This window comes from Pollicipes pollicipes, unplaced genomic scaffold (genome assembly GCF_011947565.3).
Source record: "Pollicipes pollicipes isolate AB1234 unplaced genomic scaffold, Ppol_2.1 Scaffold_4295;HRSCAF=5057_pilon_pilon_pilon, whole genome shotgun sequence".
Taxonomy (NCBI): Eukaryota; Metazoa; Arthropoda; class Thecostraca; order Pollicipedomorpha; family Pollicipedidae; genus Pollicipes; species Pollicipes pollicipes.
The window spans coordinates 12,812,071-12,834,696 of NW_023596461.1; the positions used below are offsets into that span (position 1 = coordinate 12,812,071).

Below are 22,626 nucleotides of genomic sequence, written 5' to 3' on the forward strand. Positions count from 1 at the left end.
TGCTAACTTTCACCACAGCGGCACGAGCAGATGACTAGCCGTCGACCGTCGGCACCGTGTCGGTGCCGCCCCCCCCCCCCCCCACCCACCGCCTCCTCCCCGGGTCATACGGGCCGTCGGCGCCGTGTCGGTACCCTCTCCCCCTCCCCGGGTCACACGGGCCATCAGTGCCGGGTCGGTGCCTCTCCCGTCCGGCGGAGCGGTGCCGTCGCTGCCGGGGCTCGGGTGTGGGAGCGTCGCCGGCGTCGGGCCTGCGCCAGCGGGCGGCGCGCCCCAGCGGCGCCGAGGCCGGCGAGCGGGTGGGGAACTGCGCAGATGTGCGTCCCGCCCGGCGCCGTTCCACGAACCGGCGCGCGCGCCGCGCTCTACCGCGTGGCAAGCGGCGACATGACAGGCGCCTTGCGTGCGGGCGACTCTGGCGGCCGGACCGGCGCTGTGGCGCGAAAGGTCATCTCCGGATTACGCATTCCCGTTACCAGAATTTTCGCGTTAAGAAAGGTCATCACTGATGTTCTTGGGTGTCTTAGCTCCGGCCCCCGCAACGGGCTACGCCTTGTTAAGTCGACTTCAGAATGTGGGGCGTTGAGCGTATTTAATGTCAGACGCGTGGCGTGGGCACAACACCGGTGCATGCCGGTTGAAGTGTGCATTCTCGCCAACCGTGAGCAGGTGCGTGAGAAGTCCTATTCGGGGCTGCATGCTGATGGCTACTCGCTCCGACTGCTCGGAGCCATGAGATCGGTGGGCTCAGAAGTAGCTCCAGATTGGACCGCATGCGCCTCTACACAACCGATGGTATCACACCACCTGCTGTCCATACAGCTGGCGTGCTGCTGTCTCGGATCGACGCTTCGATGTGTCGATGCGTCGAAGTCATGCATGCTGACGCTATGACGTCATTCGCTGGTCCTGTTCCTGGTCATTTTCACTGCGGTCACTTAGTGCGGCTGAAAAAGTACAGATGACACTAATTCCGGGCGGTTTAATCGCATACCATTCCGGGACAGGCCGTTGCATCAAGCTCAGCTGCTAGTACCGCCCAGCAGCAGAGGCTGCTGGTGTTTGTAGCTCAGCCACGGGCAGTTGAACCGGCGCCAGTTGCGGTCGAAAGCGCAACGAATGCTGTGATGGCCGGCGTCAGGCTGTGCACGAAATGATCTTCAAATGATAAATAAGCGGAACATTTCCTAGTTTTGGGTGCGATGGGTCAGGTGTCTTTGTTAAGAAACGTGACAAATACCTGGTTATCTGTTGCGCCGAGCACACCTGCTGTCGAAATGCTTACGTAGCTGCGGACCAGATGTCCGAGGTCGGCCACTGACCGTACCGTGCCATGGTTCCAGAGAGGACGGTTGAGGACCACGAGGACGTGCTGAACACCTATCGCTCGATGAGGATGGCGCACAGCAGCTCGTCATTCTACTTCAAGAAAGACTTCGCCAAGTACGAGTTTTTCCATAATCCCCAGGTGAGTCGGCTCGTCTAGTGACAAGTGACAGTCGGTCCAGGTCTGGGGAAACGTGACTGTCGGTCCGATGGGGGCGTGATGAGCCGAGTTGACTTGGCGCCAGTCCGGCCCTTTTAGATATCCTGGCAACTTTGGCTTTTGTGGTTCATGTCGTGATGAGTTGCGCTGAATACAGCCTCAGCTGCAAAAGCAGAGTTTCTTTATAGGCTTTCGAGTAGGGACCGGGACATAGACCAAGGTTGCATTGGGAGGGGAGGAAAAGCTATTTAAAGTAAACAAAGCGTCACTCATATTGAGCTGTAATCCTGTAGAAAGTGTGTCTGCTGGAGAAACCTCGCCATTTGCGCAGAGATTCCGTTGGACTGGGGCTGAGGGCGTATATCCGGGGTCTTGCGTCGATTCACGAAGCGCAGAGCGAAATATCAGAACCTCGCGCGGTGTCACGCGAGTTCCCGTGGTGGGGACCTACGGCGGAAGCCATTCTGGCCAGATAGACGTGGCTAGACTAAACCAAGGCTTTTTTCTAATGCATGCATCGTCTGGGGCCTCTGGGGATTCGCCGGAGCCGTTATCTGGTGTTGACGCGTGGCTGGGACCTGACCGAGGCAAGCTGCTCGCGTGCTCCACCCAGGGATCGTGTGCGGTCTGGTGTGCTGAACTACCTCGAAAATCCGCTACCGCCAGCCTGTTCTCGCCACCACCTCATTCGCTCAGCTCCAGGAATGCTACCCTAGGCTCCGAGCCTTACCCGAGGTCATAGTCGCTCCCGGCCACCCCGCCCCCTCATCATGAGAAATGACTGCCCCTCAGAGTGGTCGTCATCGCGGCAACTCCATTTACTTCGCAGGGCATCGGGTGCTATTACCGCCGGAACAGGTCTCGGAACTGCCGGGCTTTGGGTCCGAAGCTCACTATTTTGGACCGGTCGGATGTCTAATTTCACGACCGTGCGTCATGCCCATGTTGGCTGCAGACTGGTGGACTATCCGCTGGCATTGGGTGTGTCTTGTTCACACGTCAGGACAGCTGGTTTGCGATGCGTTCGGCTTCCGTTGCTTATCAGAGGCACTCCCTGATCCATCTCTTGATAATTTCTCAGGGAAGGTTGTTGTCACGCGGGCTTGTATGCTTTCTCAATATTTAGAGGACAAAAGGCGTTCGAGCGTGCTTCGGAACTTTAACTCCTATTCCTGTGAAGGGAGAACAAGATTTTCTTAGTGCAGTTTCTTAAGCATTCCAGATAAAGTCATGAAACTCCGCGGCTTTCCCGGACCATTTTTTTGAACACATACCAGTGTCTTTAAGGATTCTAGTGGAATGATTAGTATGAAGCTCGAACGATGATATGAAGACATGACATGCAAGGATACTCAACCTGAAATTAACGGACATGTCGGCGCAAAAGGCTTGACACGCTCGAAGTGAGTGTTCGTGGTAATGTTTGGGGACGTCTTTGAAGCTATGAGGAGTGCGGAGGTAGATCCAAGGAGGAGGCGGCACCCTGTCTTAGTTTTGTCGTATGACATTAGTGGATTTACGAATACAGTCCGCCTCCCTCCATAAATTTGATCTTCACCTACCCCTTTTGCTCCAGATCATTTTTTTTGAATTTTCAACTTTTTAGGATGATGTGGACTCGTCATTTTGTTGTCATTTACCAAAACGTGCTGATAAAATATCTCGAGTTAGCAGTGACCCACTTTGAGTTCCTTGCAGCACGATGTATGTATGGGACTCGTGGTTACAACATTCGACACTGGCGTTTTCGGTACATTGCCCCATTTTTTGTATACTGCCGCCGGCGCTCCACAAGTTTTATCTTTTTAAATAAGATACCCGTAAAGCAGAGCACGAAACGCTGTTTGCAACGACTCGTCAGATGCATGAAGTCAGTCGGATTCTAATGTTCCAAGGGTTGGGTGAAACAGCCGGCTACCGCACGAGACCAATCGCCCGCAGCCCGTGCGGTATAAGAGAAATAGTGCCAAAAGTTCCTTCTTAGACGTAGTTATGACCATGTTTTGTGTTGAGCATTGCGTAAGAAGGAATGCCTCCTATATCTCAGTTTCCCTCGATTATTCCGGTTGATTGATCCTGTTACATTTCGTTAATTTCATTTGCCCTCCACCCATGAGAGAATAATCAGTGCCTTCATCAAATCTGAAAGAAAGTTCCACGTCTTCGTTCACGTGCGTTACCGGACTGCATATGGAAGCAATTATGCCCGTCACTAGTGTCTGGACAGCCCGTGATTCTGTAGGCACTGTGGTAGCCGGATTGATGGGTGGCAACCGAGCCAGCCTGCGGCTGCAGTAGCGGAAAGGGACTGGACGCGGCCCCGGCACCGGTCTCATTGCTAGTGCGAACGTGCACCCCGACCAGCACCGCGGCTGTCCCAACACCGACACGCCAGAGGCTGACCGAGCTGTGCTGGCGGCTGGGGTGCTTAGCTTCCTCGCCCCCCCCCCGCCCCCTCCCACCGGCTCTCAGACGGCTCAGACACGCCGTCTGGATTGCGAGCGACGGCGACAAACTGCTACCCATCTGGAGCAGGAATGGTGACGTCAGTGGCACGGCCGGCGGCGCGGGCAGACGGTGTGCCGCTGGTGTGGCCCCGCGCAAATTGTGACCAGTTTCGTTCGGCGTCGGCGGAAACGTAATGGGGCAGATCACGGAGCCGGACCTCCAAGGCACCACCGGCCGACCGCCTCCTACGCGGCTCCGCGCCGGGTCCCGGCGGCGCGCCGCCGGGCGCCATGGCATGCGTGTCCGCGCGGCGCGCGGGCCACCACCCTGGCCGACCTACGCAGTTGGCCGCCCGCTCGCCGGTAGAGGGCGCGGTGTCGGAGCGGCGCGCCGCCGACGGCCGCCGCAGGTGAGCGGCCTGCGCGCGGACATGCCGTCTGGCGGAGCGGCCCGGACCGAGCTCTGCGGCGCGGCCAGGGCCACCGCCAGCCGGCTGGCCGCGACCCGGCAGTGCGCTGTGAAGGTCGCCAGCCGCCGTCGCGCCGAGCAGGGGGCGTTGGGGGTCAGTCTGGCGGGATCCGGTGATGGGTCTGGTGGAATCCGGTGACGGGTCTGGTGGAACTCGGGGCGGGTCCTCGTTGGGATCCAGCGGTTGAGCCTGCTGGAATCCGGCGGGTCTGGTGGGATCCGGTTGATAGGCCTGGTGGAATCCGGTGATGGGTGTGGTGGGATCCGGCGATGAGTCTGGAGGGATCCAGCGATGGGTATGTTGGATCCGGCGGGTCTGGTGGGATCCGGTGGTGGGTCTGGTGGGATCCGGTGATGGGTCTGGTGGGGATCCGGCGAATGGGCCTAGTGGAATCCCGCAATCAGTCTGGTGGATCCGGTGGTGGGTTTGGTGATATCTTGGTGATGGGTCTGGTGATATCCGGTGTTGGGTCTGGTGAAATCCCGGCGGTGTGTTGAGAGGACACTTTCGCCCGCTTCAAACGCCGCTGCGTCTGGTGAACGTTTTTGCAAAGAGACGGTGTCGAAAGTCACATGGCGTTTTGAATGGAGTGGTTGCCTTTTGCTGTGGTGCACGGAGCTAAAAAGGGAAAGATGCGAGACAGACTAATTACCTGAGTAAAGAGAAGCCTTTAACTCCGGGAAAAGGTTAAATATTGAACTCAGAAAGATCAGACCAAGAATAGAACAGGCAAGTGTGATGGGACTGATTGGACATATGGGACAGATGGTGTTTGGAGAAAATTAATGAGAAAATACTAGAAAATGTCTGAGTAACTAGAAAATAAAAGACACGTTAAAAGACATGAGAAAATACAAAAGATAAAAGGGAAAAGTCAAGAGACAGGTTAAAAAAGGACGTCCGTCCTCTCGCTGATGCCCCAAACTCTCGCCCTGAATCCTTACGAGGGGTGACACCAGCGCCACCGTAAGCGGCGAAGGCTGGAGCCTCCCCGCCATTCCGCAGTCTCCAGCGGTGTCCCGGGGCCTGGCCGGCGGGGCAGACTGTCCGGCCAGCCCCCCCCCCCCTCCCCCCCCCCCGGAGACTGCAGTCGGAACAGCGGCGGCGGCCCGTGCGGGGCGGAGCGGCGCAGACCGGTGGCGCGGCGCCAGCCCCCTCCCCCCCGACGCCGCCCCTCCTGACCCGGCCCGCCGCGCCGCCGCCACCGGGTGGGACAGGTCAGGTTTTGCTGCCGCTGCAGCCGGCCCGGGGCGTGGCCGGCACACGGCCTGTCTCCTGCGCGGTACGGGAGGCGGGTGTCGGGGCTGGGCCACCCTGCAGAGGTGTGTCCCCTCGTTCCGTCACGTGCGGGGTTGGAGGGGGGGGGGGGGGCGGTCCAGCGGGGATGCTGTGAGCCGTTCCCACGCGGCCGGCACCAGCTGAACGGTGAGCGATGGAAGCGGAGCATCTCAGAGGTTGTTGATGCTGATGCGTCCCCTGCGGCTGTACGAAGCGGCAATGTCATGGCCGGCAAGCCGGTATCTCTCCGAGCTTCAGGACGTGCCGGTCCGGAAAGTGACGCACCGAGGCGCCTTGCCACGATCCTTCGAAGAGCTCGCCGGCAGGGGCCTGCTCCCCCCGCCAGCTGCTGACGCGGCCCTGGACGTCCGGGGTATAGCTGTTGGCTGGTGCCGCGCGTGGGTGTCGATGGCGATTCGGTGACGTCGGCACCGACGGTGCCCGGTGACGTGGGGTGTCGGCACTGACGGCGTCCGATGACGCCGGACGGCTGTCCACAGACCTGCTCTGCCAGCCGTGCAGCTGCCCCGCTCTCTGAAGCTGACTCTGTTGCGCACTGCCGGCGGGTGAGGAGGTGAACTGCGTCATTCTCAGGCTGCGGAGGGGATCGGATACTACGGCAGGATCAACTCGTCCATCGACGCCGCGCACGCGGTGACGATATTGCCTTCGTATCGAGCCGCCGCGCCGCGGCTCAATCGACGGCGGGCCGTGCAGTCTCCAGAATCGACGTGTATCGAATGCTGGATCAGGCCGAGGAGCTGCTGGAATCCAGCGCATTGTGCAACCAGTGCTCGATCAGTGACGCAGCCAGAGACCGGAATCACCGCCGTGGGGTGGACCGTGGGGAAGATGGTAGAAGCTTGGATAGATATTGCGGTGTGAGCAGCTCGACATTTGCGTGTGTGAAGCATCATAGAAATGCGGAAGTGAACGCATGCAGAAATGCATGTTTACATGCATTATCGCGAATGCGTTTGAACTGCGCAGGAGAAGCAAATACATCGGAGACGAAGCTACTTCGGTTATCAATGCAATTCTCGCAGAGCAAAATTCTGAACACCACCTGGTGAAGGTTTTGTCAATCCGTACAGTTTTCTGCCAATTACGTTTAAAACGCCTCACTAAACAAAACAAATACATGCTCATTACGACCGTAACTCGGCTGACGTTGCCTGAGGGCCAAACGCCCCAGCCCTGGCAGCTTGGCAGTGTGAGGCGACAGTGACTCGGCAGTCTGGGCCAGCCGCTCACGAGCCCACGAGCATGGTGACCGTGAACTCGACTGGTCACGTAACGCCGGTGCAGGCCTCTGCGCGCCAGCGTGCTGGCGAATCAGTCGCCGCAGTTGAGCGCGAGCGAACGGTAGCGGCGCTAGGACCTCGAATCTGGTCTTGTCTTCGAGCATGAAGGCGTGCATTCGTTAGACATGCACTGTCTGTACGCTCAGATTCGGGGAGACCGCGCATTGTCTGGGCGCTTAGACAACCGGGGAACAGCGCCCTGTCTGAGCTCTCAGACTCGGGAAGACTGCGCACTGTCTGAGCGCTCAGACTCCGGTTGACTGCATGCTGCCCCACATTCTTATAGGCCTTTTGGACCAGTTATGGTTGAAAAGTGATCACGTATCGAACTATTGGAATGATGGCGAAAGCCTGCTAAGGCTGAAATGTGACTGGTTAAGAATTTCTGCATAATTCCTGCAACCTTGTTTTTCAACGATAAAAATCAGCGATAAAAAATTATCACGTCGGGCTCGCGGGGTTTTGCATTCATGACGCGCCGTCCGCCGTTTAAACTACCATATCCCGGCAAGCTTATCCCACGGATCTGTGTCACCTGGCCATGGCTGTCGTGTTGTGAAAATCATACGATGAAGTGGATAATTCCAACCACATCAGATCGGTGCAGGGGGTGTCGTGACGGTGTTCGTCAAGCCTCAGCGTGTCTAGTATCTGTAGTACGTAGCCCAAAACAGGTCCCGCACAGGGTGGTCCAACGCCTGGAGGTCCTCCCTCATTCCACGCGGAATCGTGGTTCAGATCTCATTTTGACCACGACTACGCGCGGTGATCGACATGTTGATAAGTCCAGACTGATTAGAGCCCGTCCTCCTGTCATCGCCCGGATCATGTTCTTCCGTGTCCGGGACTCGTCTCAGCGTCCCGGACTCCTCTCCGTGTCCCGGACTCCTCTCCTTGTCCCAGACCCCTCTCCGTGTGCTGGACCTGTCTCTGTGCCCGGATCTGTCTCCGCGTCCCGGACCCGTCTCCGTGTCCCGGACGCCTCTCCGTGTCCCAGACCCGTCTCCGTGTGCTGCACCTGTCTCCGTGCCCAGATCCGGCTCCGTGTCCCGTACCCATGTCCGCATCGCAGACCCGTGTCCATGCCCAGATCCGTCTCCGTGTCCCGGACCCGTCTCCGTGTTCCGTACTCCTCCCCGTGTCCCCTCCGTGTGCTGGACCTGTCTCCGTGCCCGGATCCGGCCCCGTGTCCCGGACCCATCTCTGTATCACAGACCCGTGTCCGTGTCCAGATCCGTCTCCGTGTCCCGGACCCGTGTCCGTGTCACGGACCCGTCTCCATGGCACGGACTCGTCGGGCCCACGTTTCTCGCTGGCCGCCGAAGCACTGCGCCTTACGAGTCTCGCCGCGTACGCGGAGCGACGCTGGCGCCGAGCTGCACCAGCGGGAGCCGTGGCGCCGCCGCCGTGACCGCGACGGCTCGACCGGAGCGAGAGACGGGCCCCGCTGAGGCGAGCCCTCGGGCGGCTGCCCCCCCCCCCCCCGTGACCCGCGTGGAATGCGTGCCGGCGGAAGCGGCTGGCCCTGACTTATCAGCCGGCGTTGACGCGTAGGCGCGCGAGAGGCCTAGCGGTGGGGGCGGTGCCTGCCAGGATTGCAGAGGGGCCTGCCAGGGTTGTGGAGGTGTCGGCCAGGATTGTGGAGGTGTCTGCCAAGGCTGTGGCGTTTCCGGCGCCCGTGTTACACTCCCACTCCCTAATCGTCACATATCAGGCGCGCAGCGGTCAGTTGTATTACATGCGTGTCGGAACAGTTCGGTTTAGGTGTGGCGCGTGGGACGCCGCTGCTCCCTCCTGGGAAGTGTGCGTGGGTGAAGTGCCCTCCACCCCCGACCTGCTCTCTTTCCCCATCGTGTTTTATGAAGATCTGTTCACACAGGCATTTTGTGGCGCGTACTATTAACTTATGACGTACGTACTAAAGCCCTTGACTTTGAATTGGCTGCAAGTCGAGCATCTCCCCGCGTCAGCGTTTTGCACCGTCGTCGTCGTTTCCGACACCTTTTGTCGCTCACACACATGATTTGCCTTCTTTTCCCATCACCCGTTTGGCCACCCTAGTCTGTCTTTTCGAGAAGAGTAACCCGAGAAGCCCTAGGAATGTTATTAAATGTCAACTCAATGACTAATTTCTGTGGTATTTGTAGACGATTAGCGGTCGCTTATCGATTGCAGCTTTCTTGCACACCGGGATATTCAGCATGACTTAAGCGAACATTCGGAACTTAGGCATGACCTTTATTGCGATGATCAAGCTCTCTCGGATGTCAATTTAAGCAGCCTCAGGTATGCGTTGTACGTCATACTTGTATGACGTCACTCGCTTTTGACGCGCGTCTGACGCACGGGGGAAAAACGCCTATGTGAGCAGACCACTAGTGACGTTCGCTGTCATGGTGACGTCGTTATCCGTGAATCTCTGTTCTAAACTAGGCAATATCATGCAATAACGACGTTGACGCGCACATGAAGATCAAAGAATCGAAGGCACATAACCCCAAGCCTGGCTCTGACGGCAACACTCAAGCAGCCTGTATGTCTGGTCGCTGAGCCAGACGGGCAGCTGTGCTCGTGCTAGGTGTTCGGTGTTCGGTGTTCGGTGTTCAGTGCGTGCATGCCGGTGACGACATGAGGCGCCGTGCCCCTGTCCGGACGCTCGGCTGCCGATGCGTCCTTGTCCAGACACTCGGCTGCCGATGCGTCCCTGTCCGGACGCTCGGCTGCCGATGCGTCTTTGTCCAGACACTCGGCTGCCGATGCCTCCCTGTCCGGACGCTCGGCTGCCGATGCGTCCCTGTCCGGACGCTCGGCTGCCGATGCCCCCTGTCCGGACGCTCGGCTGCCGATGCGTCCCTGTCCGGACGCTCGGCTGCCGATGCGTCCCTGCCACGGACGTTCGGCTGCCGATGCGTCCCTGTCCGGACGCTCGGCTGCCGATGCCTCCCTGTCGTGACGCTCGGCTGCCGATGCCCCCTGTCCGGACGCTCGGCTGCCGATGCGTCCGTCCGGCTGGGCGCCGCCACCGCCAGACCAGCCGTCCTGGTGCCGGCTGGCCGACAGCGAGGTGTGCAGAGACGTCCGCATCTGAGCGAGCGGCGATCCAAGTCGGGCGGACGTTCCCCTGGCCGATATTGAGGTGTGCTGGGACGTCTGGATCCGAGCGAGCGGCGATTCGATCCGAGCGTCCGGCGGACGTCCCCCTGGCCGTGGCCGGGCCGTCAGCTAAACAGCTGTCGAGAGAGCAGCTGGCCGGTGCGGGGGGAGGGGGAGGAGCACGGGATGTTGTTACGCACGGCGCGATGTGGCGTCGTCCAGGACGCAGCGAACAGGAGATCCTTCACCCGGAGTCGCTACTAAACCGCCCGGGCGTCTGGTGGTCGGTACCCGACGGCCAACCGGTGTTCATTGCGGCTAGTCACCACTCAGCCTCCAGGTCAGTGGGCTGCTTTTCGAGGAGTCGGTGCGGCCATTCCGCTTCCGGGGTCTCTTGCGTCGCTGAACGGTGCGCCTGCCCTGCCTGTCGTTGTGGACCGATTGTAGGCAGCTCCTGCGCTGCGCCCCAAGCTCGGGCTACCCCGCCAGGTGCCCCGGCAGCCGCCCGTCTGAAGGGCGCCGGCGCTGGCCGCTCGCCCGGAATATTCACGGCCAGCGTGGGTGTGCCTCCCGCTGGTGCTGGCTGCTGGCCCGCGAGTCGTCGCGGCCAGCTGGAGCTCGGCCCGTCTAGGCACGGCCGGTGGGCGGCCTGCCCACCGCCGGCTGACCCGCGCGCCCGCCGCTGGCTGGCCCCCGCGTGTGCCCACCGCTGGTTGGCCCGCGTCTGCCCGCCGCCGGCTGGCCCGCGTTTGCCCATCGGCCCTGTCTGCTCCCGTGCCCGCGCAACCCATACGGAATGGCGGCGGCCGGGCGGAAATGCCAGGCCGGCGCGAACGGCTGTGGAGCCAAGGCCAGTCTGCAGAAGGCAGGCCGCCCATGCAGAGCGCGTTTTGCCTGGTCATCCACCCGTCCCCGTCGCCCCCCCCCCAGCGCGCGCGATGCGGCGCGTGGGCTGCCGGTCGCCACACGTACGGACAGGGCCGTCCCTCCTTGCGTATCCTCTTCTTATGATTTTCTACAGTGTAAGCGGCAAGCGTTGTTGCTCTGTATGCGGCGCGTGCGTGTTATACGTTAAGCTATATGTCTATGCTCTGAGCAAGGGTACGACATCTGCTAGGCAGGTGTTCATGACAGTACGTAGCACGGCCATGACCGGGGCTGGAAGCACGTCGCATTGCCACTCGCCTCCCGGCCCATATCAGTCGCTCTCTTTCCTCACGAAATTCTCGTCCCGGTGTCATGTCTGCCGCATAATTTTGTACTTCACTGATAAGCCCGTTGTTTCGCTGGCACATCTCAAAGACGGGTCGTGGTGCACGTAGGCCATAATTTGTCGTTTTCGCAGAAGAGGGCATTTTTAAGCTAGTACGCCGCCTGCCAATGCTTGCCGTTTTGCGACGTCGACTGGCGACATGCACAGCGCGCACGGAAGTGGTGTGTGCGGGAGGATGGGGTTAGTTTCGTCCCCCCCCCCACCCCCAGCTATGTAGAAGCTTGATATTAATACTCAGTAATGGTATGGCGATACAGGAAAAGGAACACGACGGAATTCCGTCCCGTTGGCTCAGATGGGTAGAACGTCTGCCTTCTGGTTCATCCGCCCGTGGCGGGGTGAGTTCGAGTGGCTTTTAGCGCTCGCTACTTGTTCTGGACAGGTATGGCCTGCGGCCGGTGGCAGCGGCCGCGCTAAATGTCAGGTGACGTCAGAGGGTGAGACGGACCGTGCCGAACATTGCGGCCCGTTAAACTTTCGCCACCCAATTCTGCCGTTGAACTGGAATTGCGCGATCGGATGGTTGAGCTTAGGGCTCGCTGAACAAGCACTGCTTAGCGTGAGCACGTCCCAAAATTCAGAAATCCGAAAGATTCGGATCGAACTCTCAAAAAGTCAACAAAGTATAATTTTCCTTCGCCTGTTTTTATATGTTTGCCGTCCCTGAAATGACGTTGTCGGGTTTTCTCTTCCCGACGATCCAATGAACAACAAACCTGAAGCCTACTGCTGACTTGTATCCTCTTGTTTCAGCAATTTTTCCCGGACAACATGATCGAGCTGCCGAACGGCAAGAGCTCGCCCAGCACCACGAGTTTGGCCCGGATCATCGCGCTGCAGGTGGGCTTGCTCAGCGCCAGTGCGTGACGCCGGCCCGCGTGTCACAGCCACCCCTGCCGCGCGGCGCGCTCTGTCTGCCGTCACGGCGCAGTCCGCGCGAGTTGGGACCGCAGAGCTGTGGCTCTGCTCGTTAGAGGGGTTCAGAGAGGCGGTTCTCTGTCTCCAAACCGCCTCCCAGCGACGGCGCTAGAGGCGCGGGACACAGAGAGGCGGTACGCTGTGCCGGGACCACCTCCCAGCGCCGGCGCTGGAAGCGCTGGGCTCAGAGAAGGGGCGTGCTGTCTCCGGACCACCTCTCAGCGCCGGTGTTGGAGGAGCGGTCCGCTGTCCCGAGATCACCTCCCAGTGCCGGCGCTGGAGGTGTGACTCCCGGAAACGGCCGCAGAAGAGCTCAGCCGTGCGTCAGGTCTCGCTCTGCGGTCTGAGTCGCGAAGCGGACACGGTATCTGGGACCGAGCGCGGACGGGGGGGGGGGGGGGGGAGGGGGGCTGACCGGTGCCGGACCGTTGCTTTGGTGTATGATATCGAGGCCAGGAGTACCGGTGCCCATAGTGAGATCCCGCTTATCATTTGGTATCCCTCTCACAAATAGCGGATAGGAGTTGCTACATACCAGTGGTGGCGGGCAGGGATCGGTTACATGCCTACGAGCCGTTCTAACAACGCATCACGGAGTATGGATTTACAGGATAGGCCCAAATGGGCTCTTTGGCAGCGGAGCGGAGGAGAGCGGCAGACATTTTTATAGAACACTTGGCCGAATTCCCTGGAGCATAGCTTTGACACCAGTGTCACTGCTTGGTGCAGCCTGTCCTGAAGCCCTATGGGTGGAGGTTATTGTTTCCTCCAGCAAGCATCTACACCTTTAGAAGCCTCGCCGGCGTGTGCGCCGTGCCGCCTGACTTGGGACGCTGCCGCCGCCGGGCGGGGCTGGGCGGGCCGGCCGGCGGCGACGCAGCTGTGCGTGGGAGGGTGCCGGCGGCCGGCCCGCCCCGCCCCCGCCCCGCGCCAGGTGGCCCGTCGGCGGGGGCGGGGCCGTGCATCTGTGGCTGCCACATCCCCAGCTGACGCCGCCACCGGCGTAGGTGGCCGGGTCGACCCAGTGACCTAAGCAGTAGGGAGTTCCCACAAAATGACTGGATGGGATACGCGTTGCGCGTGCTGGAATGGGCGACGACGTTGATGGGTAGCATTACCGATAAGTACGTTGCATAGACGGCGAAGGCCATGCCCACTGCTTTGGTTGAGGTCTGTGAGTGGCTCTGTGCCGTGGCGTGATTGGTACTTCCCTCAGCATGCCAGCCGTGTTCCAAGATCTATCGGCGGTAGGGTTGTGGTCACAGCCCTTTTTGCAAGAAGTCACGTTTTCTTTCGATTTTACTGTTGCGCGAATTGAACGGAAACCAAGTACAGCAGCAGCGATTTTAAGGCTCTCAGTGTTTCGGTTATGAGACCGAAATTTTGCCATTCAAGTGTGACGTCATTGCAGTTTCGGCACGCGGGCTGGTTGCAAAGTGATCTTCCACTGGTTGTGTGCCACTGACCACGAGCCACTGATGTTTGACACCTGAGTTTCTCGATCATACCAAGCTCCGCACGGTATTGATTGCTCGATCCAGTTCTCGCCGGTTCTCGCCGGTTCGGACCGGAACTCTGAAATGATGTCCGCAGTGTCTGGTCGCATTCTGCGACCTTACATCCGGTTGTATGAGCTGGCCCTGTTGGTGCGCCCACTCTGCTGTGTGGAGCTATTGCCACATGTGCTGACGCGCTCAAGTTGATGACCTATCAGGTGATCTGTACAAATACTTGCCCATGCTCGTCTTAGTCTTCTTATCGTCTGCTTGTTCTTACCTAGTAAGCTTAATCCTTGAATCAGTTTTTCTGTAGAGCTCAAATTTCTACTTCGTTATTAGCTCGTTGACGATTCGCAGCACTCGTTGCAAAACATAGCGTGTGTTTTAGGCCCCATTCCAATGTTGCATGCTGACTTCTCAGTTAACTGGTACATCGTAAGCACGGACAAAAAGGAGCGTAAGGCGTGGTGGACCTGTCAGGTCATGCCATGGTGGACCTGTCAGGTCATGCCATGGTGGACCTGTCAGGTCATGCCGTGGTGGACCTGTCAGATCATGTCATGGTTCTTATGGTCCCTCCTTCTTCTTGCACCTTCTGCTTTTGTCGCTGTCTGCTGAATCGTAACGTTCATAGACCTTCCAACTAAAAAATAAAACACTATTTTGTGCTGAGCTTGGTACAGGCACTGCATATCAATATCCACCATGACGAGATGGCAAAATCTGCGCAGGGATCATATGCCGTTTGATCTGAGATCCGCGCAGGGATCATTTGCCGTATGATCCGTTGGTATTCCACAAAACATGACGGCAGATTCAGGACATATTTATAGAAACTTTCCATGAAGAGGCCAGCCCGGCGGCCGAGAGGGAGATTGGGACTTCTTCCGCCGTCAGTGTAAAACACAATGCGAAAGTTCAGCCCTCGGACGCCAGTCGCGATGGGCTTTTTAAACAGCGATGTTTTGCTGCCCATGTCGTGTTTTCGCGCGACCTGCGCGATCGTCCGCATCGGTGTGACACTCGGCGCTTCCTCTGGACTTCTCGTCGCTGGCGTGGCTAGTGCTAGCGGCGTGGACGCCTCATCCCCCGACGACCAGCACGGCCGGCCGCGGCCGGCCCGCCTGCGGCGGTGGCACGGGGAGGGGCGGTGGCCGCCGGCGGACGCCGCCCAGCGCGCCGTGAGTGGGGCCCGGTCGGGGTCGGCCGGACGCGAGCGCCGTTTGGCGCGCGCGCCTGGCGCGTCTGTCCCGCTCAGACGCCCGCGGTGACGTCACGTTCCGTCCGCGTGGGACGTCACCGTCGGACCCCGTCGCCGGGGTCAGGGGTCAGTGGAGCTGGCCCGCCGGCGGCGCGCCGCCCTACAGACGAGGCTGTATTTTGGCGCGGTGGGAAATTTGATTGATCACGGCCATGCGTAATGGGCTGGGCTTTCGCCGATGGCTCGCGGCGTCGCAGAGCCAGCGGCCTTCGAACCCAGCCTCGTCCGAGCCGTGCAGTGGCCCCGGCTCCGACGCCGGCACCCGGCAGATGACGGGGCGCGCGCCGGACGCCGAACGGTGCCCTGGAGGCCGCGCGCTATCGGCGCCGCAGCTACAGCCGCCGCGCCTAGTCTTTCATTGCCAGGATAAAATCTCCTCGCGCCTGCTGGCGGAATTTCAGATAGGCTGGTGGATGCCGCACGTAGCGTGGGGCTGCCGTGCCTGGTGCGGCCGGCGTCGGCTCGGCTCGGCTCGGCTCGGCTCGCGCGCGCGTGGCCCGGGCCGGTCCCGTGTCGCATCGAGGCTCGCGACGGCCGGAGGTGGCCGACGCGGCACGAGTCCGCGTGCGGCCGGGGCCCCAGAAGCCGCTCGGTTCCAGGTGCGGCCGGGGCCCCAGAGGCGGCACGAGTCCGCGTGCGGCCGGGGCCCCAGAAGCCGCTCGATTCCAGGTGCGGCCGGGGCCCCAGAGGCGGCTCGAGTCCGCGTGCGGCCGGGGCCCCAGAAGCCGCTCGGTTCCAGGTGCGGCCGGGGCCCCAGAGGCGGCACGAGTCCGCGTGCGGCCGGGACCCCAGAGCCGGCTCAATTCCAGGTGTGACCGGGGCCCCAGAGGCGGCAGGAGTCCGGGTGCAACCGGGGCCCCAGAGGCGGCAGGAGTCCGGGTGCGGCCGGGGCCCCAGAGCCGGCCGGCCGACGCATGACGCGCCGGCTGAGCGGACCGCTACTCGGCCTCGGAACAGCGGGTCCCGGCGGCGCGGCCGGACGGCTCCGCCCCGCCGCGCCGCGCGGCAGAGACGGGGCGTGGCACGCGGCCGCCACACCCTCGGCGAGAGCAGACGGCGCCGCCCGCCCAGGTACAAACCAGCCTTTGAATTGCGACCGTGTGTCATCGACGCTCGTTAACGTCAGGCGTTGTCTCGTTTGGCCGGCGCGGGCCGCGCGCGGTCCGAAATAGCTTTGTTTAGCGAGCTATATATAGCATGGCATGTGCTGATTGGTATGCAGATATGACAGAGTGGACATGTAGCATAGGTTAGGCGATCTGATATTTCTTTATAGTGATGCACTGTTTTATAGAGTTGCTGCAGTCCCGGTCGGCCACATTGGTCAAGAAGTGAGAATAATGTTTACGGTGTGAGCGAGAAAGCCAGTACTAATGCTGTCCACCCCTGTCCAGGCCGTGGTCGTTTTACGTCCAGCGCCAAGACGAGCCTGCTAAAGTTTCATTGATTCCGGGTGTATTGGTCCTGTCCCGGCTTGCTCTCTGCCGCTGTCGCGGTGTTCACCATAAACCTCCTGTGGGGACACAGTTCAGCATGCTGCCCCGGACAACAGGTACTCCGACCTTTGCCTTTCCATGTGTCTGTTAGAGGATGGTACTCCAATCCTTCATCCTGAGGTGCTTTGGCACAAATTGCGTTTGACCTGTTCAACAACGTGGCAAATATGGGTGGCGTAAACTAATTATTAAAAATATGTGCATCGCTCGTTATAGAATATGACATTAAGGAGCCTCGTGAACGTAACATCCGCACTCCTTAGCAGATTAGCGCGCCTCTAATATCATGCTGAGTGGTGATGGACGCTGTAGTCTTCGACACGCAACGACCCGAACACCTGGGAAAATGTGCACAGCCTGCGGAAACGGAGGGCCCTGTTGCTGATGACGCGGCCCGTGGCGCCTTAGGGGCGGCTGCCGGCGCTATATATATATATATATATATATATATATATATATATATATATATATATATATATATGTATATGACATAATTTACCCCGCTCTTCCCCAAGTGTCCCCCCGAATATTTAATTGTGAGAGCGTATTAATTATTAACGCTTACACTAACTATGCAGTGTATTTGATGGGGGGCACATGGCCCCGGACGCCAGCACATGAATACTCTTCTATGTATCACTTTTGTAGCCGGAGCTCACCATAGCTTGTGCATTCAAAGGAAGTGGGTCAACATTTTATTGCCTACTATCCCATGCCTCAATCGTAGTGAAATTTTGCACAGAATTTAATCATTGCATTCTTAGAGTTATAGGTAAGTGTATCATTTCTTACGAGACGTGAAACTCCTGGGACACACCCACACGGCAACCGCTGGCGAATGAGCGGAGTGTGGGCCAGCCGGAGGCGCGGCCGCCGCCGCGGCCGCTGCGTCTGCGTCACAGACCGGCTCAGAGTCCCGGCAGGGCCCCGCTCCCGTGACGTCATAAGGGGGGCCCTCTGGGTAGCTGCACCCCCGCGAGGCGTCGCGTGACGTTCAACCGCGAACCGGTGCCTGTGAGACTGAGACTGAGAACTGGGACTGGGACTGAGCTGAAAAAACGTGCAGAGACAGGAACTGGTGGTGCGTTAGACTTATGCGGTACCCTCTGGGTGCTCTTCGCAGCTGGATTCGTGGATTCAGGCAGCGCGTGTCGTGCTGAAATGTTTGAGGGGCGTTTGCTTCATGCTGGCTTGATGTCGTTATATGGGTCTAATCGCCATGTTTTAAGCCTTATGTCATTCCTTTGTCGCGTCACATCGAACATGGACATTCCGGTATACTTTGTAATAGAATGGCACTGTGACGTTGCTCGATCTCCACTCGTTTGCAAGACAGATGCTCCAAGCGTGGCATTAGGGAGGGTTTTTAATTGCTAGAGTGCATCCGTGCGTGTAATGGCGCGAACGTTGCGACGATTGACGAACCAAGCTTGCGATGGTGCACGTACCAAGTCATGCTCTCAGCTTGCTGCTCCAATGGTGCTAGCAGACCCAAGCAAGCAAGGCAATTTCACACGCGACTGAAGCATCACACGTGACCCCCAATTCCTGCGCGATGTTTGAGGCGCTGGGCCTCATTTCCAGGCGATTTTCGGGGCCTCTTCGTTCGCTGCAGTCTTCGCACAAGCGGGAAAAAACTATGCCCAGCTCTAAGACAAGGATCGCTCCAGCTTTGCAGGTGCATTTCATCGCACCTGCAAGTACTCATGTCAGCAGCGAGAACTCATGTCTCATCAAATCGTGACTTGTGTGACCAGTTCTGGTGCGCTTGCCGGAGGCTACTTCTCAGCTGTTCTTGTTCCGGCGGTGCCGGCCTTTAGCTAGCCAATAGTGGCTTTTCCTCGACGGCCAGCTCATCATCCCAATCTGAGGCGGCACGCCACCGTTACGGTGTGTGGTGATGGTGGTGGGGGGGGGGGGGGGGGGGGGGGGGGCTAGAGCCGAGGGTTCTGATGGACTGTGTGAGGCTTGGTCCGCGGCGGGGCTCGACGCAGATAAGCCGCGGCCCGGATGGAGCGTGGCTGAGTCGTGGTGGTCACTGCGTGGGCTTATCAGGCGCAGCATCGTGGTGCCCTGGGAGAAACTAATGATGCATGATGTGGCCAGTCACGTTGCAGTCTCCGATGGGGGCGGTTGTGGTCGTGGGTCTATGCGGAACTGGAAACTCCGAGGTCCATGCCTGGCTGCGCGGGCGAGCGTCGCACGTGACGCGGAAAACCGGGTCCTCGGGCCGCCTGCATGCACAGGCCGACCAAAAAGAGGCTTTGTGTCGACTCGCATTGTCGCCAGTAATTACGGAATAGTGTCGCATCGATGCAAACATGGCGACGAAGGACCTTAATCCTCGGGGCACTCCAAGACTTGTGTCATCATGTATTTTGTAGATGTCTCGGCTCTCGTGGATTGATTTCTAATGTGTGTGCACGGCATTCACTCCATGTTTGTTCTTATTTCGGCCGAGGGAGCTGCCATATGCGGAACTTTTTTGGTTTATTTTTTTCCGGAAAAGTCCTACGTTGATCAGCACTAAGTGTTGGGACACTCCTGCAAAAGGAATACATCAAAATTCTCAGGCTCTCATCTTTCAGATGATGCGCTGTCATTCTGTCGGCTTGATATGAGGGTTACACCGACAGTCACAGGTCAGGAACGGCAAGAGTGGTGCCTCCGTTATGTTCGCGCCCAGCGTGCCCGACGGTGAAAGCGCGCGCGCCGGCGAGCCGCGAGCCGGGAGGGTGCAGACAGCGCTGGGAAGAGAGCGGAGACCAGCCGACGACGCGCGGCCGGACGGCCAGCGCGTGCTGCGCAGTAACCCAGAACTGAGTCACCTCCCGGCGGTGACGGCGGCGGTGCCGGCGGCGGGCCACGGTGACCGTCGCCGCCGTCGCCGCCGTCGGGCGTCAGCTCCAGCGCTGAGCTCACTCGCCGGCCACCAGACGGAGCGTCATGTGTGCCTGCCACTGTTTTGGGCACCGGACCACACACGGTTAAGATATTGCAGGCACGGCTACATTGCTTTCCGATGCGCGCGATATCTTGGATGTGGAAGATGTCTCATGAGTAGGTAATAGCTTCCTAATCGATCGCTTTTTATCGATGTTGGAACTGGGGGATGGCACCTCCCCTCCCCCTCCCCTCCCTTTCCACGTTCTCCAGGCGCGTAGTTCTACTGCAAACGTACGTTGAGCCTTTTGGCAACATCTGGCATCAAACGAAAACGCGCCCAGGACGCGCACAGGGGGCTGGGCTCATGTATCATATCAATCATGGGCTCATGATGACATGGTGACTGGGCATGTGTCCTGAACTCGCCCATGTGACGTCTAGCATAGCTTCTGAAATGCAAGGCCCAGAATGAGTCGGGCGGCCTAACACATGCGCATTGCTTAATTTTGCGTGCTAATATTTAATGACGCTGGATCTGGAATGATGGGTAGCTAGAGAAAGAAAATGCGGTCTTTTCGTCGTATATTTTTGACTCTTGATTGCGCGTTAACTGTAACCTAGGCCTAAAAGCTGGCAATGTCCTCTCCAGTATATTATTTGACAAATGTCTGTCAGGCTAGGGCTTGACGGAGTACTCATTTTGCGTTCATCACGCTCTTTAGTCGACGCTTTGAGCTCGACAGACCTGGCTTGGGGTTCGGCAGACCTGGCTTGGAGCTCGACAGAGCTGGCTTGGAGCTCGACAGAGCTGGCTTGGAGCTCAACAGAACTGGCTTGGAGCTCGACAGAGCTGGCTGGGAGCTCGACAGAGCTGGCTTGGAGCTCAGCAGGGCTGGTTTGGAGCTGGGCAGGCCGAGGTGGAGCTCGGTGGGCCGCTTGAGCGCTGGGCAGGCGCCGGTGGGGCTGGGTAAGCGCGGGAGGGGCTCAACAGGAGGCAATGGATTTGGTGTTGTGCACGTGTTCGCGGAATGTGCCGATTGATGGCGCATTTGCTTGGATTACTATTCATGTTAAGCTGGACGGCGTCGGGCGATCCGTTGGCTTTCATTGAGTGCTTTGAAATTCAGTGCCAGCTCCGATGAGCGCCTCACCTTGCCGGCTCGAGGGCAGCGCCCAAGCACTTGGCTACCGTTAGGAGGTGACGATGCCTGCACCGGTTGCGAAGAAAATGTAATAGAGCAGGTGCTATGTGTCCAAAAGTGAAGTGGAGCCCAGCGGAATAGGATGGACACTGACTGCGCTAATTTGAGTGCGGCGTGCGGTAGCTCACAGGCTTGTGTCGATGATGTAGCGTTCGTATCACTGCATCCGCAACTATAACATACACTATTTCGTATCTCCTCCATGTATTAAGCTCAAGGGTCCCCTCCTTAATACTACAGGCAGTGTGTCGCTTTGGTTATCAATCTGTACCGAAGGTCATCACCGTAGAAGCCATGCACTCGTGTGCATAAAATATAGATGGGGTTTGTTGAAGTATAACCGCGCGGCATTTCCGTGCTCCTTTTGATGTTGGATTAATAGCCGCGGCACGTTGATAGGCGCGCCAGATCTTGTTAGTCGTGATTGATTGTAGGCATCGGATGACAGTTGAAATGCGTTTTAATGAGCGTTCCTGGTGTGCAGTGCCACGCAGCATCGCCCAGGCTGCAAACAGTGTTTTGGCATGGAGAAATTGATCGCTGCGCTTGTGGCACTTCACGGGGTTTTACGGACAGCCGTCTAAGTGGGCACACAAATCACTTACGTAAGAACTGCGGCGCGATGGCAACGACCCTGTTCGCACCGGCAGTGAGCTGTGCGTGCTCTGCGATAGTGGCACAGGCCACCGCCGCCGTGGGGTGGACGAAAGATGCCTTCGCGAGCGCATTGTGCCATCATCGGCGTCTGGCCGGAGGCCCGGAGCCTCTGCCTGACAGCAGGAGAGAGAGAGGGAGGCCGGACCGCGCCGGCCACCAACGGAAATTGAATTGATTGGCGGTGTGGACCTGCGTTATGTAGCCGAGCCAGAGAGGGCAGAGACCGGGTGGCCTGCAGAGCGTGTAGCTGCAATGGCTCTGTCGCCGCCCCAGCTGACAGTTGAGGCACAGCCCACCGAGCCAGGCCTGCGGACTGTCTCCCACCCGCCGGCGCCCGGGCCGGCTCCCGCTGGCACCGTTCCCGGTTGGATTCCGTCAAAGGCGCCGTGGTGCCAATTACTGATTACGTCCGTTGATGGTTCTGGTCACGGCGCTTGTTGATGCACGTATGAAGCGAACCCCCTGACGTGCTTCGTCACGGACCTGGCCATCGTCTGGGCAGCCCCCAGGCCGTCGCTCCAAGGACTGGTGCCGGGCCGCACCACCGCGCGCTCAACCGGACGCGGCCGGCGCCGGGGAATGGGGCCGTGCCGGGACCGGCACAGCCCCGGAGGAGCGGGAGCGGTGAACGGTACCCTACCGTAACCCACTCGGGGAACGTCCGACCGCGGCTCTGGATGCGGTGGGAGGCAGCCAAGGTCGTGGGCCGCAAGATTAGTGTGTTCCAGCCGGACGTGATAGCTCGCTCTTCAGTCGTGATGGTATACTCCTTGATGTTTCGCTGTCACTGAACAGTGGTAAATACTTAGAAGCAATTGAAGGGAATCTTCCACGTTGAAAGATATTGAAGCAAGCATTAGATATGATGAAATAAGCTCACCTATTACCACTGATATGCTTTTAACTGTAAAACAATGCTCCAGACAACGGAATTTCTCTGTCTAGTAGATATGCCCCTGAATATGTCATCGTTTCATTGTGTCATCGAACCTTGCACAGTGATTGAGAGCTAGCTGATGGCCGTTGTATCCGGAAACCGGTCTCACTAACGCCAGATATGAACGACTTGACAATTACATTCGTTTGGCCTCGATCGCCGTATGACTAAGGGAATGGCGATATTTAAATGACATTATTATGGCGTCAGGGATGCCTGGGTGACCTTGAAATAGTTCCCCGAAAAGTACGCACATCTTCGCGGGCGTGTATCTCAGAAACTGGAGGTGTTTAGGTCTTAAGATGGGCAGGGCTGTCAACTGCGCCGAACGATCGTCAGAATGGCTGTTTCAGTTTAAAACGCACTGCCAATGTGAAACACTCCCTTTATCCAATAAAAAACACGTTTACAGCCGCACG

The 22,626-nt window shown here is 58.8% G+C and overlaps 1 protein-coding gene across 6 annotated transcripts in view; it reads left to right on the top strand.

The window, feature by feature from the left end:
* The window catches only part of LOC119096215 (growth factor receptor-bound protein 14-like), a 135,128-nt gene that overhangs the window by 42,961 nt on the left and 69,541 nt on the right, over positions 1–22,626 (top strand). For 5 of the 6 annotated variants that reach the window (XM_037219015.1, XM_037219016.1, XM_037219017.1 and 2 more), the window contains 3 exons: positions 1,344–1,468; positions 11,609–11,689; positions 12,105–12,191. In XM_037219015.1, the coding sequence (XP_037074910.1) occupies positions 1,344–1,468; positions 11,609–11,689; positions 12,105–12,191 (293 nt within the window). The remainder of the gene's footprint in view (positions 1–1,343; positions 1,469–11,608; positions 11,690–12,104; positions 12,192–22,626) is intronic. The other variant, XM_037219019.1, reaches the window with a different exon arrangement.